Source organism: Chinchilla lanigera, unplaced genomic scaffold, assembly GCF_000276665.1.
Source record: "Chinchilla lanigera isolate Chin_1 unplaced genomic scaffold, ChiLan1.0 scaffold00058, whole genome shotgun sequence".
Classification (NCBI taxonomy): Eukaryota; Metazoa; Chordata; class Mammalia; order Rodentia; family Chinchillidae; genus Chinchilla; species Chinchilla lanigera.
In genome coordinates this window covers 2,273,100-2,291,120 of record NW_004955459.1, presented here as the reverse complement: position 1 = coordinate 2,291,120, position 18,021 = coordinate 2,273,100, and the positions used below count along the sequence as shown (strand labels likewise).

The 18,021-nt window shown below is 57.0% G+C and overlaps 1 protein-coding gene across 1 annotated transcript in view; it reads right to left on the bottom strand.

The window, feature by feature from the left end:
- Positions 1-18,021, bottom strand: part of Hs6st1 (heparan sulfate 6-O-sulfotransferase 1) — a gene marked incomplete at its 5' end in the record, with an annotated part of 37,894 nt that extends 19,873 nt beyond the window's left edge. The window contains 1 exon segment of the mRNA XM_005397559.2: positions 17,481-18,021. Coding sequence (XP_005397616.1) covers positions 17,481-18,007 — 527 coding nt within the window.

Below are 18,021 nucleotides of genomic sequence, written 5' to 3'. Positions count from 1 at the left end.
ATCACATGTCAAAGAGTAAAGGGGAATGCATCTTTTTTCCTTCAGCACCAGGGACAGAACCCAGAGCCAGAGGCAGAAAGGGTGCATGTGTTCTACCACTGAGCTACACCTGCAGCCTCAGGCCACTGCTATCACACATGACAACTCAAAACACATCCATGATCGAAGCAGCAAGAGCCAAAATTGTAAAACTCTTAGGACACAGAAGAGCTTCATGACAGTGGATCTGGCAATGATTTCTTGACTATGGCAACAAGACAGGCAACAGAAGAAAATGTACATAAACCAAGCTTCATCAAAAAACCTTTTGTGCATCAAAGGACACTATGAACTTCGTGAGAAAGCAACCGATGGAAGGAGAGATGGTTGCAAATAACATACCTAAAAGAGACTAATATCCAACATATCTTACGATTTAACAAAAAAGCGAAACAATTAAAATTTGGGCAAATAACTTGAACGGATATTTTTCCAAAGACAGTGTCCACACAGCCAGCGAACACATGAAAAGGGGTTCAGCCTCAGTCGGTATTGGGGGAGTGCAATTTGGAACCACTTCACATCCACCAGGATGGCTCCTACGGAAACAGTGAAACCAGCCAGGTATGGGGGCATGCACCTGTAGCTCCAAATACTCAGAAGGCCGAGGCGTGTGTATGGACGGGCTTGAACTCAGGAGTACAGGGCTACAGAGTGCTGTGCTCGTCAGGTGTCTCCACTGCACGCCCTGAGTAAAGTCAAAACCAAACAAGCAAACTCCCCAGAAAGTAAATCCTGGCAAGGATGCAGAAAAATCAGAAGCTGTGAATATTCTCAGTGGAACTGTAAAATGGTGTAGCTGCTGTTAAAAACCAGTATGATGGTTTCCCAAAAAGTCAGATACAACATTATCATTTGGTCTAGCAACTTCTCCTTTAGAGACAGACCTCGCCACACACTCTAGAACCTACAGCAGGGCCGAGTGGTATCTGTACATACGTGTTCACAGTAACAAGAGTGGAAGTACCCAAATGTTTACTGATGGGTGAAGAGGTAAGCAAGGTGAGATAATATGCACAACAGAACAGTACTTAGCCCTAAAAAGGCAGGGGCCTTTGGCACATGGTACAACATGGACAAACTTGGAGGACTTTATGCCAAGCTTGTCACAGAAAGACAAATGTCATATGATTTTGCTTGTATGAGGTGCCTAGCGGAGTCGACTTCAGATGGCAGGTGCCAGGGGCTGGAGAGAGGGAGTGGGGGGTTTCAGTTTAGTGAGTTCAGAGTCTCCATTTAAGAAGATACAGGTGGTCTCAGGTCCAATAAGGTTAGGGGTGAAGAAACTGCTCTGGGCTGAGGATACGCTACCTCCGGCCACTGCTAGGAGCACATGGGCCTGGGTACCGGCATGTCACTGTCACCTGGACTGGGACAGCAAAGGAAAGCATCCCCTGGCTGCTCTCAGAACAAAGCAGAGGGAAAAAGGAGCTCTGTCTACACAAGCATGATATTAAGTATGGTAGTGGATAAATGGATTCTCCGTTTAAGAAGATGAAAAAGTGCTGAAGGTGGATGGCATCAATGGCTGAACATGAAGGTGAATTTGCTTAGTGTCACTGAAATGTGCACCCAAAATGCTGACATCCACTTTATGTTGGGTATATTTTATGACAGATACGAAAAAAGAACCCAAAATAGGCTCCCCCATGAAGGAGTGACTGCAGCCAGTCCCTGGCTCCTCATCAGGAATGAGTGAGGGCCATAAAGGGTCCACCTGGTTTAAGGTGGCCATTTACCTCTTCTCCCCACCACATGGGTAGGTAGATGGGATCATCTTGGGCTCTCTCAGAGAAAGAGGACCAAAGAGGAGACAGAGTGTTCCACTGTGTCCTGGTGGGGGTGCAAATGTACTTGGACCTGCAGGGAGCTCTGTTCCTGTGCTTTAGTTGGGCAGGGGCTGGGCACGTGTCTGCTCCAGCTGAGAGAACGCACAGCCCTCCTCACCCCTGCACCCAGGCAGGGACAGGACCCAAGGGAGCAAGGAGGTGCCTATTTCCTTCCCCACACCAATGCCGGCTGGCCCGCCCCGGCCCTGTGTCTCTGGTCACACAGGAGGGCTGGGTGAGAGGGTGTCCCCAGAGGCCATTCTCAGGAGGAAAGGCAGCCCACGACTGTCCACCCAGCCTCCTTTCTGTGATCCCTCTCTCAGCACGGCCACAGGTGGGGGAGGAGGGGCAGACCCACGCAGGTAATATAAACAGTACCCTGCCCGTGGAGCCTGTGTGGTGTGAGCCAGCCCCCAGTCACTCCTCAAGGGCATCCCGAGAGGAAGCAGTAACATAGCCAGTGGTCCTTGCACCTTCTCAGGCCAGGCCAGCCTGCCCCATTCTGCCCTGCCCCACCCCTTGTCCTTGTCAAGGGCCATGACAGTACACACGGGGCCTGCCCAGCCCACCCATCACACTGCCTGGGCAGAAACGCTGGTGTCCACACCACAGCCCCAGGCCCCCTCTTCAGCAGGGAGCTCAAGCTCAGTGTCTGGAGTCAGACCTTGGGGTGCCCATCACCCAGCCACCACCCAGCCACAGCCTCCTAAACAGGCAACACCTTTATTCCTGCATTCCTGCCCCATTGCAATGACACGTCACCTGCAAACACCTTCCCTCCCCAGGCCTGGCAGAGGCCGAGCTCCAGATACAGGAGCAGCCCAGCCACCGAGTGGAAAATTGCTCAGCTCTCAGCAGGGCCAGTGGGAAGGAATTTCCAGATGGGAGGAAACATCTCAAAGGGCCAACCACTTGTAAGGAAAAAGGAATTCTTGTTCCAGAATGTTTCCGAGTCACTGGTGGCTCCGAAGTATGTGCTGCTGCCAGAGGGTGCATGTGTGTGTGCTTATGAGTGTGTGCAGGACAATGTGTGTGTGAGTGGCTGCCCCTGGGGATGTGCGTGTGCAGGTGTGAGCCTGTGGGTGACACCATCCCCAACAGGATCCACAGGCCTGGGAAGCCGTAACTGTGGGTGTCCTTGGCCTTGGGGCCTGTTCCTTCTCTGGCCCACATGGGCAGTGGGTGTACCATGCTGGCCTGTGCCTCTGCCATTGGAACAGCTTCTTAGTCTCCACTGGTCTGTGGGCAGGAGGCGGAGAGTTGGGCCCTCCATGGGGTGCTCTGGGTGCTTTCCCTAGACAGGCAAGCCCAACCAGAAGACCTCCTGCTCGAGCCAGAGGCCAGTTCTGTCCCTCAGGAGGACCCACCAGCACCTGCACCCCAGCGGGTACTGCCGCACACAGGTGGCCACAGAGGGACTTTGAGCACTGGGGTTCCTGCCAGGCCTGTGTTCCAGCTGGCACTGCCACCCCAGAGGCCTCAGAGCTACAGTGGGGGGCTGAGGACAGGACTCTGAGTTCAGATATGGGCCTGGAAGCCGAGGGGCTGCCGGTGATACACCGGAACCAGACCCAGGAGGGCTGGGTCTGAGTACCCAGGCCATTGTACTCATGTGAGCACCATGTATAGGCTCTGGCTCTGCCCCATCAGTGGCTCCCCCGGGGATGAGTGGCAGCTCCCTCAGAGTCGGTCCAAGTCCTTCTTTCTGGCCCGGAAGGGTGTCCTCCTCCACTGTATCCTCCGGTGCAGGCTGTCACCTGCTTCAGCTTCTTCCCCCATCCCACTGCCTCCTGTGCCCGTGGCTAGCTCCCCGGTCATCCCAAGCAGCAACACCCAGGACATCACCTCTTCACTTGGTTTTAAGGTACTTCTCTTGACCTTGGTGATCAAGAAATCAGAGTGGGCGGCCAGGCTGTGCAGGGCTCCAGGTGGTTAGCATGCGGGGAGATTGTGTGGCCCCCACTGTGAAGAGGGTGAAGAACAGGGTTGAGCTCCTGGTCTTCTAGATCAGGAAGACTTCAGGACAGCACTTGATAGCACTTACTCCTTCTGCAAAGAAGCTGCAAGGCAGCCCAGGTGCCAAGGTCTAGGACAAGCCCTGGGGTCCCTGCCCTGTACACCCCAAGCTGGGACCTTTCAGGCCAGCTTGAACTGATCTACATGCTGGCCTCACTTTACCCTCACTGCAGCCTGGGGTGCAAAACCCCCTTTTGTGGACAGAAGAATCCAGAAAAGGCAATGGCAGTGCCTGTGGCAGGAAGGACCAAGCCAGAGCGTGTGTAAGCAGCAGGGCGGTGGAGCAGGGGAGAGTGCCCAGGAGGAAGGGCAATGGGGACAGAGTTGCGGCCATGATAGCCAATTTCAGGTGTCAACTTGACTGCAGAAAGAAATAACCAGAGAGCTGGTAAAGCGCCATGCCCAGGTGTATCTGTGAGGGGGATTTTTGGAAAAAACCAGCACAACAATCAGTGGATGGAGTAAGGAAGACTCGTCCTCACCCAGTGTGGATGAGCAGCATATAAACAGCAGAGGGCCTGCACAGGACAGAACGGCAAAGCATGGGTGGATTTGCCCTCCAGGGGAGTCAGGACACACTTCTCTGCCTGGACTCAAGAGCTCCAGTTAGCAGGTCTTTGGCCTTGGACTGGGCCATGCCACTGGCATCCCTGCATGTCTGGATGTTACAGATGCAGGCCTACTGTTAAACATCTCAGTCTCCATTAATTGCTGAGTCAATTTCCACAGTAAATTCCTGCTCGTCCACCCACCCACTCACCTGTCTGTCTAAATAGACATACTACAGGTTCTGTGTCTCCAGAAACTGATTCGGCCACCCGCTGGCCTCGCCCACCCTCTGAAGCATACTTGGCCCTTGAAAAACTTGGTGCACCCCAAGGACAGCAACAGTGCATGGGCTAGGCCTGTCAAAAGGAGGGCCACACGCCCCTCAGGACAGAGCTATTGCTACTCTTGGTGCTCGTGCTGAGTACTGCATGGGCCTGAATGGCCCATCTTGGGCTGGGCAGATGGAGGAAACAATGCCTGCTGCATAGTTCCTTGTGGGATGCCTTGTTACTAGATGTTAGCCTGGGCCTCTAGAAAGACCCCCAGCCTGGAGAGCACAACTCCCTCTCTGCTATGACCAGCTCAGGACATTGTCAATCGGTGAAGGGTTCCATCCAATCCACTGGGCAGGGATTCCTGGACTGGGAAGCCCATAGGGCTGGTCTAGCAAATTCCTCCAGTCACCGTGGCTCAGCTTTGTCCTCTGTGCTTTGCTCCCTCACCTGTGGTCGTTTTCCTATACCAGGGACTGTGTGATGGGGATGGCTGTGTCCTGGCCATGGCAGCCACTCTGAGCTGGCTCATACTTGAACACCCCAGCAGCTCCCCAGGAGATGACTGCCTGCTTCTCCTGTGGCCAAGTACCCCCATACCACTATCACCCCAAATTCCACGGTAACCCACTGAACCAGGCCCTGGGAGTCCTCCTGGTGACTCGGAATAGCTTGAGTGATCTGCCACACAGACAGGGTCACTGGTGCACCACCGGGCAACTGAGCTGGGCCAAACCAATGCTATCTGTGGCCCCAGGCCCCCTGTGCACTCTCAGCTCCTCCTTGGGCCACAGAGGACTTGAAGTAACAGGCCAGGGGAAACAGTGACCCGTGGTGGCAAGACCCAGGCTAGGGAGGGCAGAGAGAACAAGCCTGAGCCACAGGGACTGGAGGGGTTGCTTAGCTTGTGGGCTTCCTAGTTTAGGCGCTCCTGCCAGGTGACACCCTCCAGCACTGGACAGGGCCAGATGCAGGGTGCTAGGCCCTCAGACTGCTGCTGAGGGAGCCCACGGTGGGCACAGTACGGCGGCACAGCCTCTGCTTCTCGAGTGTTCCGAGCACCCTATGGGCAAAGCAAGGATCCACAAGGCCAGAGGAGGCCTCACGGTGTAGGCTGAGTGAGAAGAAAGACACCCTGGCAGTGGGATCCCCTAAGCTCTTTAGTTCCTGGGTTGCCCATCCTCTGCTGGCCTGGGCGTGCCCTGTGGCCCTGACGGAGGCAGCCTGACACCCGCCTGCCCTTTTCGACCCAGCTGCTTAACAACGGTGGGCAGGGAGATGCGTTACTGCCTTGAACAGTGCCTTGGATTCCACTCCTGCCTCTTACCCGCATGGCTGAAACCAGACCACCCCTCATAAAAACGAGGTTTTCTGCTGGGCAAGCTGCCAGCCCAGCTTCCAGGAAAGCAGAGGAACAAATCTCCTTACAGGACTTGGCTTTCCGAGGCATGTGGGGTAGTTTGAAGGATGTCTCAGCGGTCCAGAACTTTCAGGAAGTGGACAGAGCAACCCTTGTCTGCACTTGCCTGGACATGCCCGCTGCCCCAGGGAACAGAGGCTGTGCACAGCCCGTGGAGCAGAGCAGAGGGCAGCCGAGCCCTGGGGGCTACAGGGATCTGCAAGGGTCTGGGCGTGCAGCAGAAGGAGGGTTAGAGCCTGGTCAGCTGCACTTCCATTCCCCAGGCAGGGCTTTGTGCCAGGGCAGGTGACAGCAGAAACATTCCCAGCCCCCTGGGAGACCATCTGCTCTGCCTTCCCCCGTCTACTCGCCCCATTCTCTCTGGAGCAGCTATGTTAGACCTAATGCCTCGCTTCCGGCCAGGTGACCAAACCCTCGGACTCTGACCCTAGGCCAGGAATGCCTGTGTGCCCCAGGTTACCCACAGTAACATTCTTAGGCAGCTCCACTGATGCCAACAGCACCTTCTCCAAGGCCTCTGCCTGCGAGCTGTGGTCCAGCTCTGTGGCAAAGCTGCCCCGGCTCACATTCTGGAAAAATCCCCACAGCCGTGTGTGAAGCCCACAGCCTCTTACCAGGGTGATGCAACACACAACCTCAGAGCTATTTCCCAAGGACACCAAAGCTCCAGAGAGGTAAATATTTACGTGTGAGTTTTAGCTGTCTAAGCTCGGAGGGCAGACACTCCTGCTGCCACTGCTGGGTTGCAGGCATGTGCCCATGTTTGTTCCCAGGGCCCCACAGGCCCTGCCCAGCAGCAGGAGCTTTCTAAGACTCCTTCACACACAACTCAGGGGCTGCTCTGCTGGGTTGTCTCCGGAGCTGGGGGCGGGGGGGAGGTGGGGACAATGGGGCGGGGTGTATTCCAAGGCAGGGACAAGGACATACTCCTGTCCTTGGCTGGAAGCAGTACACAGAGCTGCCTGGAGTGTGGCCTGAGCATTGATGCTGAGAGGACAGGGATGGAGGGCTGGGCTGGGCTCTAGAATGGAGACAGAGGAACTGTGCTGTTATGGTCACAGGGGAGTCTGAGGCACAGAGTGTGGGCATCCAGTGCCCTGGCCAGGTTGCAGCTGCAACACAGGCAGGAATTACCTGGGAAAGGCCCACTCACGTATCCACCAGGAGGGCAGAGAGAGGATCCTGTGACTTCAGGGCACCCGTTCTAGGCTCTAGTTTTAGCTGCAAAATCCTTTCTTCCAATTCAGAGGACCCCAATAAATGGGGCCGAGGGCAGGAGGCCCTGCAGGCTTGTTTTCAGGGTTCAGTTCATGCACGTGCTTGGTTGTCCTGCTGCAGGGAGGACAGTGGCTGGCCATCTGTCCACTCACTCAGCCTTCTGGGCCTCTGCCTCAGACCCTAAAGCCAAGGTCCCAGCAGGGTTCAGAGTCAGCAGGCATACCCTCCCCACGTGTGTACACCAGGACAGTGGCTGCAGGACAGACCAGCCCAGCCCCTACCCAGTGCACATGCTGTGAGCCCCAGGCCCAGAGCCACATGCAGGATGGGTGGACAAGCAGAGGTGACACCTGCCAGGAATATCACCCATGGAACCAGAATACATAAAGAACTCTACAAATAGGAAAAGAATAAACAACACCCTAGGGAAAAACCTGGGCCAAAGATACAAACAGGTAACTAGTGGAGGATACTTCCAAGGCCAATAAACACACTAAAGGATCTCACCAGTCAGTAGGTGAACGTGTGCTAAGGCCACAGTGGTCCCATTATGGCTACTAGACTGCAAAAACACCTGTCTGCTGGCCCAAAGGACAGATCTCAGGTCTAGTAAGGTTAGGGATGAAGGAATTGCTCTGGGCTGAGGATGGGCTACCTCTGGCCCATTGCTAGGAGCACACAGGACTGGGTACAGGCATGTCACTATCACCTGGACTGTGACAGCAAAGGAAGGCACCCCCTGGCTGCTCTAAGAACAAAGCTGAGGGAAAAGGAGCTCTGTCTAGACAACCATGATGTTAAGTCTGGTAGTGTATGGATTAACTATGCATGTCACAGACCAACATAGATACACTGCAAAAATAGGCTGAGCAGAAGACAGCAGGTTGTGGGAGGTTAAATACAGTTTGATACAGGTTCCAGAAAGTTTGTGACATCAAGCTGGGTGTGGTGGTGCACGCCTGTAATCCCAGCACTCGGGAGGCTGAGGCAGGAGGATCATTGAGAGTTCGAGACCAGCCTGGGCTACAAAGTGAGCTCAAGGCCATCCTGAACTGCATAGTGAGACCCTGTCTCAAAAAAAAAAAAAAAAAAAAAAAGCTTGTGACAAAACAGAGCAGAGACACTACTTGGTGTCGAAGATGTGGAAGTCTGCCTGAACTGAGTATGGAAGTGTATACCTGTAATCCCAGCACTCTGGGAGCCTGGATGGTGGCAAATTTGAGTCGAGCTGCAGCAACGTTTCAAAATTCAAGGGCTGGGGATATAGCTCAATGTGATGGCCCTGGGTTCATCCTCAGTACTGGAAATGTGTTCTTAAAAAAAATTTTTTTTAAAGGTGATAAAAGGCACAGGAAAACAGATAAAATGCTACACAGGGTTACAGGGCAGGCAGGCAAGTTGGGAAGAGGAACAGAGGTGTCACCTTCATTAGGTGCCTGCAGCAGGGACAGAGGCGAACACTGTGAACTCCTGCAGACACCCTGTGGGAGTGCCTGGAAGAGGAAGAACACGCCAAGGGACACAGCCCGTCCCTTGCACTGAAGCTGCTCCCAGACCTTCCGTTCCTGGGGCCTGGTCTCGGGGATCTTGGGGAGGGCTCCATCCACAGGGCGCAGAGGAGACCCTCACAGCTGAAGTATGGCTCATCCCAGTGTTCGGCACCGATGCTTGGGATGTCCTAGAGAGTGGGCTTCTACCTGTTTGACTTCAGAAGCTCCGTGCTGGCCCCTGAACCCACCAATTCACTGAGTGGGAACAGAAGCCCCCCTTAGCTGGCTCTGGAGGATGGTTTTTGGTCCCCAGAAGTGACAGGACTCACAAAGCTTCCTGTAGGAAAGAGCCCACAGCAGAGCTGTACACACCTATCTCCAGGCAGGCGCCGAGTGCTTCTTTTATGGAGGAAAACCCTGGCATGGAAGCTGCAGAGCCTGAGGGATGCCAAGCCGGGGTCTGCTCCACACCTGGTCCCTCCTTCCCTCAGTCTGCTGCGCCGAGGCCCCTGGCCCTGAGGCCCTGCCATCCTTCGCTCCTCTCGCTACTTCCCCTGCCACCTTCCTCACTGCCATGGACAGTGCTGACTGAGCTGACTCCCTGCTGCGCTCTGGCCTCCACCATTCAATGAGACAGGAAAGAAAATGAGACTCAGGGTGCTCCTCCTGGGACAGGGACAAGCGGGACCTCCATCCAGCATGTGCCCCCCCCCCCCCCCCCCCCGGCCAAGGTGGCCCGTGGCGCGGGGAAGGAGGAGTGTGTGCGGGCGTCTGGGCTTGCACAAATACACAGCCCCCCCCCCCCCCCCCCGCCCCCGTGGCAAGCACGGCTTCTGGGAGAGTCCTGGGCTGAGCGGCGCAGAGCCCTGGTAGGGAGCCCTGGACAGCACGAAGGCCTGGCATGGGGAGATGATAAGGACCAGCTCCCCTTGTGACCAGTGGGTGGGTGACCCTGGCCACTGACCTCTATGGGCTCTACAGTTTGGTAATCAATTAACTCCAGTATTTTAATCTCTTTCGTTACTACCTTGCCAGACAATCACTGATGTGTCCTGATGACCTCCCCCACTGGGCTTTTGACATTCCCCATGTAAATGAACAGAGGCGGCTGTACCCCCTTGCACGGCCTCAATGGCAGGCCAGAGGGGGACTGGCCTCTCAGCAGCTATCTCCTTGTACCTGCCCACAGCCTGCTCTCCAGAGCAGCAACTGGCACCCAGGCCTGCAGCTTGCTCAGGACTCTTGCAAGACACACCTGGGCTGGAGGTACCACTGGTCATAGGAAGTCACAGGTCATCGGGGCCTCCACAGAAACAATTGGTGGGCAGGCATCTCTGTTTTAGACATGGGGAAAGTGAGGCAACAATATGTTTACCTGAGCCTAGGAGCCACATGGCCAAGCCCCAAGGGAGGAAAGGCTAGCCCCAGGCCCATAGGGCTGGCTTCGAGCCTGGCCTGAGAGGGGCCCCTGCAGGACAAGGGCACCAGGCCAGGCTCTCAGGCCCCGGCCTTACACTAAGGTCGGGCTGGGCTGTGTGTCATCTGCAGCCGCTAGGCAGGCTCCTCTCTCACCCACCCCGACATCCTCTGCCGGTGTCTACCCTGGCTCTGGAGGTCAGGGACCAACTAGTGTCTTAACGTTCCCATGTGGGAATATTGCTCCTGGGACAGCCCCTCTGTGCTGGGGACCTGGGATGACCAACATCACACCAGGAGGGTGGCACTTTACCCAGGGAGGAATGGGCCCACAAATCACAGCCAGAAAGTGCCTGGCCCACATTCAGGGCAGATGCGATACCACGGCCCATCACTCTCCACTCCTGCGGGCCTGTTCCAGGTCTTTGCCTTTTCATTTCTCCCTGCCAAGGGGCAGGTCTCACATGATGTGTTTCCAGAGTGCTACTTTGGGCCAATACTCCTACTCATGCTGCAGAACCCCAGTGTGGAGCAGCTTCCCCACCCCTCAGAAGCCACACACCCTGCCTGTAGCAGCTCATTCTCTAGAGCTTAGAACTTCTTTCTTCAGTATAATACCCTCCCTTCCAGAACAAAAACAAAAAAAAACAAAAACAGACTAAATCTCACTAGGAAGAGAAAGCCAACTGAGTGCCCAGAAATAAGATGATCGCAAGAATGATGATCTTAAGTCAAAAAATCACCTAGACAGGGGTGTAGGCAGTGGGGAGAGACATGTGGGTCTCCACGCATATGCCTATGGCCAGGGAGACTGCCCGGCCTAAAGTACACTGCTCCCAGCCGGGGGCCTCCTCCCCATGCCCACATGTTCCCTCTCAGTAAATGCCCTGATGTGCAGTGGCGTCTTCAAACCCCAGCACCACCCCGGCACACCCGGTGAGGTGTAAGTCTGCATGGGGTCCTCCCAGGACATCATACCCAGGGCCCTTCCCATAGGGCTCACTGCCAGGGGCCCCAAGTGGGAGGGCAAAGGCACCCAGAAAGGGAGCTGAGGAAGGGCAGGGAAATCCCCTGGCTCCCCCTCCTCACCCAGGAGGATACACAGCTCAGGGGCCACACTCCCAGTGCCGTGTCCCATTCTTCCCGGGGCTCAGGACCACCTGAGAACACCTGATCATGTGGGGCGGGTTGGAAGGTGCTGCCACCCTGTGCGTGAAGCTGCTCGGTACAGCCTGGATGTCTGTGTCAGCAAACCTCCCAGTGCTCCCTTCCCAGAGCCAGAAGGTGGCCAACTGCTGCCCGGCAGCTACCAGGTGGACATGCCAGATGTTTCCTAGGAACCCTGACGATGAAGGTCAACGTAGGAGTGTGCGCGCCTGGCGGTCTCAGGAGCGCGTGGCTATTTCCTCAGCTGTTGCTGGGATGCATCAGAGGGCTCAGGACAACCTTCACCTGCTGGCTCCTGGCCCTCCAGGTTTAAGTGCTCTGATCACTTCTCTGGGCCTTAACTGTCTTTTGCAGAAAAACAGGCCAATCTCCATAATGCCTGCTTTGTGGGAGTACTATGTGCTGTTTTAGTTTGCTTTCTATAATTGTAATGAAAATGCCAAGGCTAGGTACTTTATAAAAAAGAGTGGTATATTCAGCTTGCAGTTCTGGGAGGCTCAAGGGCATAGTGCCAGCTTTGGCTGGGATCTGGAGAGATCCTCAGGATGTTAGGGTGAGAGCATACACAAGAGAGAGATTGCAGGGCAAGACAGGAAGGGGCGGGGACCCAGAAGGGGCAGGTTCTTGTGTATAACCCTCTCTTAACGGGACCTACCCTTCTTCCAGGTCAAGATCTTGGAGACCTGGTTACTTCCCACTAGGCTCTGCCTTTTAAAGGGCCCGCTACTTCAATCCCACAGCACTGGGGACCAAGTTCCTGACATATGCCCCCTTGGGGGGACGCCCTAACAACTACATCCAGGCTACAGTGAGGGTCAAATAAGATAACTGCACTGCAAGTTCCTGCTAAGAGTCAGGGGACAGGAGTCACTTTATCAGCTTTCCTGTTTGTCCCCACGGCCCGTTCCCCTCTCCCTCAGACCCCAGGCCTGGGAGCTGCCCTGCTCCCTGCCTCGGGGTAGGATGCAGAAATCCATCAGCAGGCAAGGGGCACCTGGGGGGATCAGGGCCTGGTTTTGCTGCTATGGCTTACACCTAGGGTCCCCTACAGCCTCATGGGCTCATGGGTGGGGCTTTGGGGAGGTGACTGATCATGGAGCGATAGTGTATAGTTAAATGTGAGCTTGGGAGGTGAAGCCTGGGTGGAGGAGGTGGCTACAGGGGCATGTCCCAGCAGGGTCATGTCCTGCCGCCTCTCTTGATCTCTCTCTGCTTCCCCCTGCTTGCTATGAGCAGCTCTCCTCTGCTCTGCCCCACTGCCATGCTGCCATGCCTTGGAGGCAGTGGACTATGGTCGAAACCTCTACAGACTGTGGGCCAAAATAAAATTCTCTTTTAAGGTCAGGGAGTCAGGTATTGCATCTCAGGGATAAGACAGTAATTAAGACACATATCCCCCCCCCCTCCCTTAAAGTGCTGGGTCAACCCAAGGGTGCACGAGTGAGGCAGGACTTCGCAATAACATCTACAAGACAGGCACTTTTTGCTGATTTAAGAAAGTAGTTTCTTGCAACACTAGCAGCAAGGAGGGCCGCACTGAGAGGGCACTCCAGTACCACAAGCACGAGGTATGAGGTGTGCACTCTCTGAAAAGTATACTAGCATTTGTGTCTAGAGCTTTAAAACACTCAGGCTCTTCAATGGAGAAATTACACTCCTAGGAATTTCCAAAGGAAATCAGAGCTATGCAAAATATTTGCACAAGAGGAGTCCACAGCAGCATTCCTCACAGGAGCGAGAAACTGGAAACCTGCCTGTTCCAAACCCGAGCGCCAGCCTGGGGCACCCAGCGTGGGGACAAGCTGTAGCACCAGTGACACAGGGGCACACTGACGAGGAATTTATACTGTTTCGCTCACAGAGGAAAAGCTCCGTGTGGGAAATATGGTGGTATCTCTTTTCTCCCTGTCTCTCCTCCCACTCAGCCACTACAAACAAAGACTACAACGAAAAGGAGGGCATGTGAAAGAAGAGACTCAAAGGCCCTCACTAGGGAAAACACCAGGCCCTTCCTCTGCCCTCCCTCCGGGACCCCAAAGGACTCCTGATCCAACAGGGTCTCCCCCCAGAACGGCAGCCAAACTTCGAGGGTTCCCGCTGAGCAGGCTGCCGCCTGAGCCTGCTCTGACCAGGGACTGTGGGGCCTCACAGTCTCCAGACCTGACTGAGCTGAGTCCACGCGGACAGGGCTTTCTGGCCAGGAGTGGGCACACCCTCAATCCACAGCAGGGCCCTGCCAGGCAGCGCTGCACACAGGAGGTGCCCAGCAGGGTGTGGGCCCTGGCCTAGCTCAGCCCCTGGGGTGCACACAGCAGAGCTGGGCCCAACAGCTTGAGAACCAAGAGGATTCTGACAGTGAACCGTGCAAGTTTGTGCTCTTTTCATGTGTTCCCTTAAAAAGAAGGGGTGCGTGCTATATTTTTTTAGTGAAAATCTAGCTCTTGACATCTTGGCCTCAGATTCTCTTATCTCACCCGAAGGCCTCAGGACCCTGTGGGCTAGCTGATGCCCCTAGCAGGGTTCGGGTCCTGTCCGCTGGCCCCTACCACACACTCTGGGTAACACCTGTCCCCCACTGCGGGGATGCCGACTGTGTCCCTCCATCTCAAACAAAGTGACCGCAAAGCAGTTTCCTGCTGGAAACTGCCAGGAGCCACAGGAGCACCCCAACCCAGCCTGTGCCTGCTGTCCTGGCCCACTGGGGAGCCCCCAGGTTCTTGGCACAGCATAGCACTCAGGTTTGACTGGAATCTGACAAAAACTCACAAGGAATGGCAGGACAGAGGTGTGGGACCGGGGCAAAAGTTCTGGTTGCTGCCAGCATGAGGGCAGCACTCCCAGGCATGAGGCCACAGCCGGCGCTAAAGCACCACAGACGGCCAGGTAGCGGGTGGGAGCTCAGTTAAGGGAGCCTAAGGCAACAGGACGCCTGGAATAAGTCAGGAAGGTTTGGTGTAGGGAGGGTCCTCTGGGCAGACTGAGAAGAAGCCAGCAGAAAGTGGGAAGGCAGCCCAGGCTCGACACTGGGCAGGCTTCTGGAATCTGAGATGACTTCAGGGAAGAGGGGTGTGGAGGGGAGGATGAGGCTGAGACCCCAAGAGGACACATGCCATCAACGAGAGACTCCCAAAGGTGTCCTGCTGTAGGGGATGTGAAATGGACCCAGAACCCCAGCCAAGATGGCCCATAAGCCACATGAGGGCCCCAAATGCCCTCTGTGGTTCCAGATGATGGGAAGCACTGGACTGCAGCAACCCCGCCGCGCTGCGCACAATTTCAGGGACACTTCCAGGTCAACTCAGACAATACCCTCACCCTATTTCTCTGATGTCATCTTCAGGGAGCACCATCCAGACCTCTGAGATGATGCAGGCGTGTAGGGTGCTGACAGAGTCTAGCTAAAGCAACTGCCAGTACTCTCACCCTCTGGCTGCTGCCTGTGGCTGCCGCCTCTCTCCAAAGCCAACCAGCTGCCTTCCTGGGTGGCCTGGAAAGGGCCTTGGCCAACAGGTAAGAAGCACTCGTAGCAGACAGGACCACAGTGCACCTGCCAGCGCTCTGCTCGCATGCCTCTTCCTCTACCAAGGCAGCACCAACAGCTGGGACATCCAAACCGCATCCAAGGAGGGCATCAGAAACCTGGCCCTCTGCATGTGCCACCTGAATGTGTGCCCAGCTCAGAGCAGCCTGGGTGGGTGACATGCTGCAAGGAGGCCAGGGGCTCCCTGGGATGGTGCCAGAAGTGTGCGTAGGCGCAGGGAAACATCTGCCCAAGCCTTGCAAAGCCCTGGGGATGTGGAGAAGGGGGAGAAGGTCCTGGCCGAAGGGTTCGCTCCACACACACAGGACCTGGGAGGGTGGGGGCAACGCAAGAAGACAGGCGGCTGAGCCTCTCGAACCGGGCAGCACTCAGCACCAGCCACCCTGCCCACGTGGGCGTGACCGTATGCCTGTAAGGTAGGTCCGAAGGGTCCCTGGGTGGATGGATGAAGCCCAGCCTGACTCCTGCAGCACAAAGGCAGCCCAGGGAGGTCTCTCTCAGCGGCCTGGGTGCAGTCCACGTGAACATGCACAAACCCAACATATCCTCAGCCTCTTCCGGGCCAACTCACCACAAAAGCCATCTACACAACTGAAGGAGAAGGTGGGGAGAAGCGGGACACTGAGGGACAAGATGGACACCCGCTTGGGGGCAAGACTAAGAGGGACTTCCAGAGCCCTCCCGCCCCGGTCCATGTGCTTCTGAGCCAGCACCGTCCAGGCCGAGAGGCTGGTGGTCAGCGCAGTGAGGAACAGGAGGCCATGCTGCACCCATGGCGCTTCCATTCTTGCCTCCCCGACCCCCATCTAGGGAGGGGGTGCTGGGGCCTCCTTGGAGCCGAGCAGCTCAGTGGCCACTGCACCTCCTGCTCTGGGGATGACCTCTGGAGAAGGGAGGTGGAGCCCTTCCCCTCTGGAGACCACAGGGTGTGGGAGGGCACCCTGGCACAGGTACCCCTGCCAGGTAAGCTCACTTCAGAGGCCCAGCCTCCAGGCAGCCCCTGCTCCCTTCCCACCCCACCTCCAGCAGGCAGGGAGGCATCCTCCAGCCCAGGCAGCACCCAGTTCTCTGTTGCGCCTTCCTGCCCAGCAGACCAGCGCTGGTGTGGGAGAATCTGTAACCAGCAAGCGAGGCCCCACCGCCACCTCTCAGGCTGCAACTGCTGGGGGACAGAACACAGCTGAAGGAGATGTGGTGTATATCCCCAACCCCTGGACTCTAACTGTCTCTGTCCTTTTCATTGTGAACAGTGCTGGGGTCTGAAGCCACGGGTGCTGGATGACAGCCCCAGTCCTTTTGACTTTTCTTTATTTTGACACAAGGCCTCACTATGTTGCTTCAAGTTCTACCTGAGTGCAGGTAGAACAAAGGCTGGGAGCGGGGAGAAGGCAGTCTCACCTGTCCTCCCACCAGCAAAGAGGAACAAGGTACCGGGGTGGGGGCCACCACCCTCCAGACCCTTCAACTGCCTCAGCCCCTGGGTAGCTAGGATTACAGGCATATGCACCTTGCCTGGAAGGATCTATTTTCTGAGTCTGAGAAAGACCAGAAGGACCGGGGCTGCTGGGGGTGGGGAGGTTGGACCACGCTCAGCTCCACACCAGCCAACCCTAGAGGACCTCACCTCCACCTCAAAGTCCACACTTCCAGCCCGAGGGAAGTCAGTGGGAGGCGCACATGCCCCTACAAACGCAGTCCTGGGGGAAGGTGGAGAAGCAACAAAGCCAGGGTAGAACACCTAGCTCCTACTCTTCCCAGCTTGGACAACCCGGGAAGAAGGCGCCCCAGGGGGTGTCCCTGCAGGACACGTGGGCACAACAGGAACTGGAGGAAAACAATTCCAACTTGAAATGTGACGCCCAGCACTGCCCTGGGTCCAGTGCTTCCCATGCAGGCTGCCCCAGCACTCTGCCCGCAGCAGGCCAGGCCGTGTCCCCACCCTCACCGGCACGGGGGCAGGCGCACCCTGAAGGAAGGTGTCCGGCTGCTCAGGTACCCCCACACGGGGCTGTGCGTCTGGAGGGTCGTGGCCCCCACCCCGGTACCTTGTTCCTCTTTGCGGGTGGGAGGACAGGTGAGACTGCCTTCTCCCGCTCCCAGCCGGTCACACTAGGCCTTTGTTCTACCTGCACACACCGGCAGGCTGGGCCCACCCCTTTCCTGGCAGCTCCTCCCACCCCCGCCCGCCTGCAGGCAGCCCCAAGGGCTGCGGGTAGCCCAGGGGCAGGGAGAGGGACCTCGCTTCTCCAGTTCCACTTTGGCGCTGAGGGGCGCGGGGAAGCGAACCCCCCAGGTGCGCCCCTCTGGAACCCTGCCCAAAGACCCAAGGGGCTCCGAGCGGCCAGCCTGGACCCAAGACCCTGGTGGGGCGGCAGGCGGTGATCGGGAGGGGGAAGTCCGGACACTGTGCAACTAGGCCGGCAGGGGACAGACCCAGAGGAGGCCGAGGGAGGTCAGAGGGCAGCGGTGGCAGCTGCGGAGCCGCCGAGTGGGGCCGTGGGGGCACAGGGACGGCGCGCTCACCTGGGCGTGCGCAGCGCGGCGGGGTCGCGGCGGTCCAGCACGCCGGGCACGCAGTTGGTGAGTTCGGTCCAGTCGGCGTGCAGCCCGCAGCTCCAGCCCGTGGAGAAGCGGGAGAAGAGCCAGGTCTCGCGGCGGTTGGGCCGGTAGCAGGTGCACTTCTTCTGGCCGGGCCGGCAGTCGCAGGGCACCTCCAGGCGCACGTTCTGCACGAGGTGGCGGCCGAAGGTGGTGCCGCCCGTCTTCTGGATGTGCAAGAAGACGATCACATCGTCGCCCTTCATATCGAAGCGCAGCGAGCGCTCCAGCTCGCGCACCGGGAAGTAGTACTTCTTCTCGTAGTGCGGGTCGGGCGTGGGGAACAGGTCCAGGTCGTCGGGAGGCGCGCGGCCGCCGGGCGCGCCCAGGCTCAGCCCCGGGCCCGCGTACTGGTACAGGATGAGCATGAAGCACGCCGAGCCCGCCACCACCAGCAGGAACTTGCTGGCGCGCTCAACCATGGTCCTGCCGCCGGCGCGCCGCCGCCGCATGTGTCACCATCGCC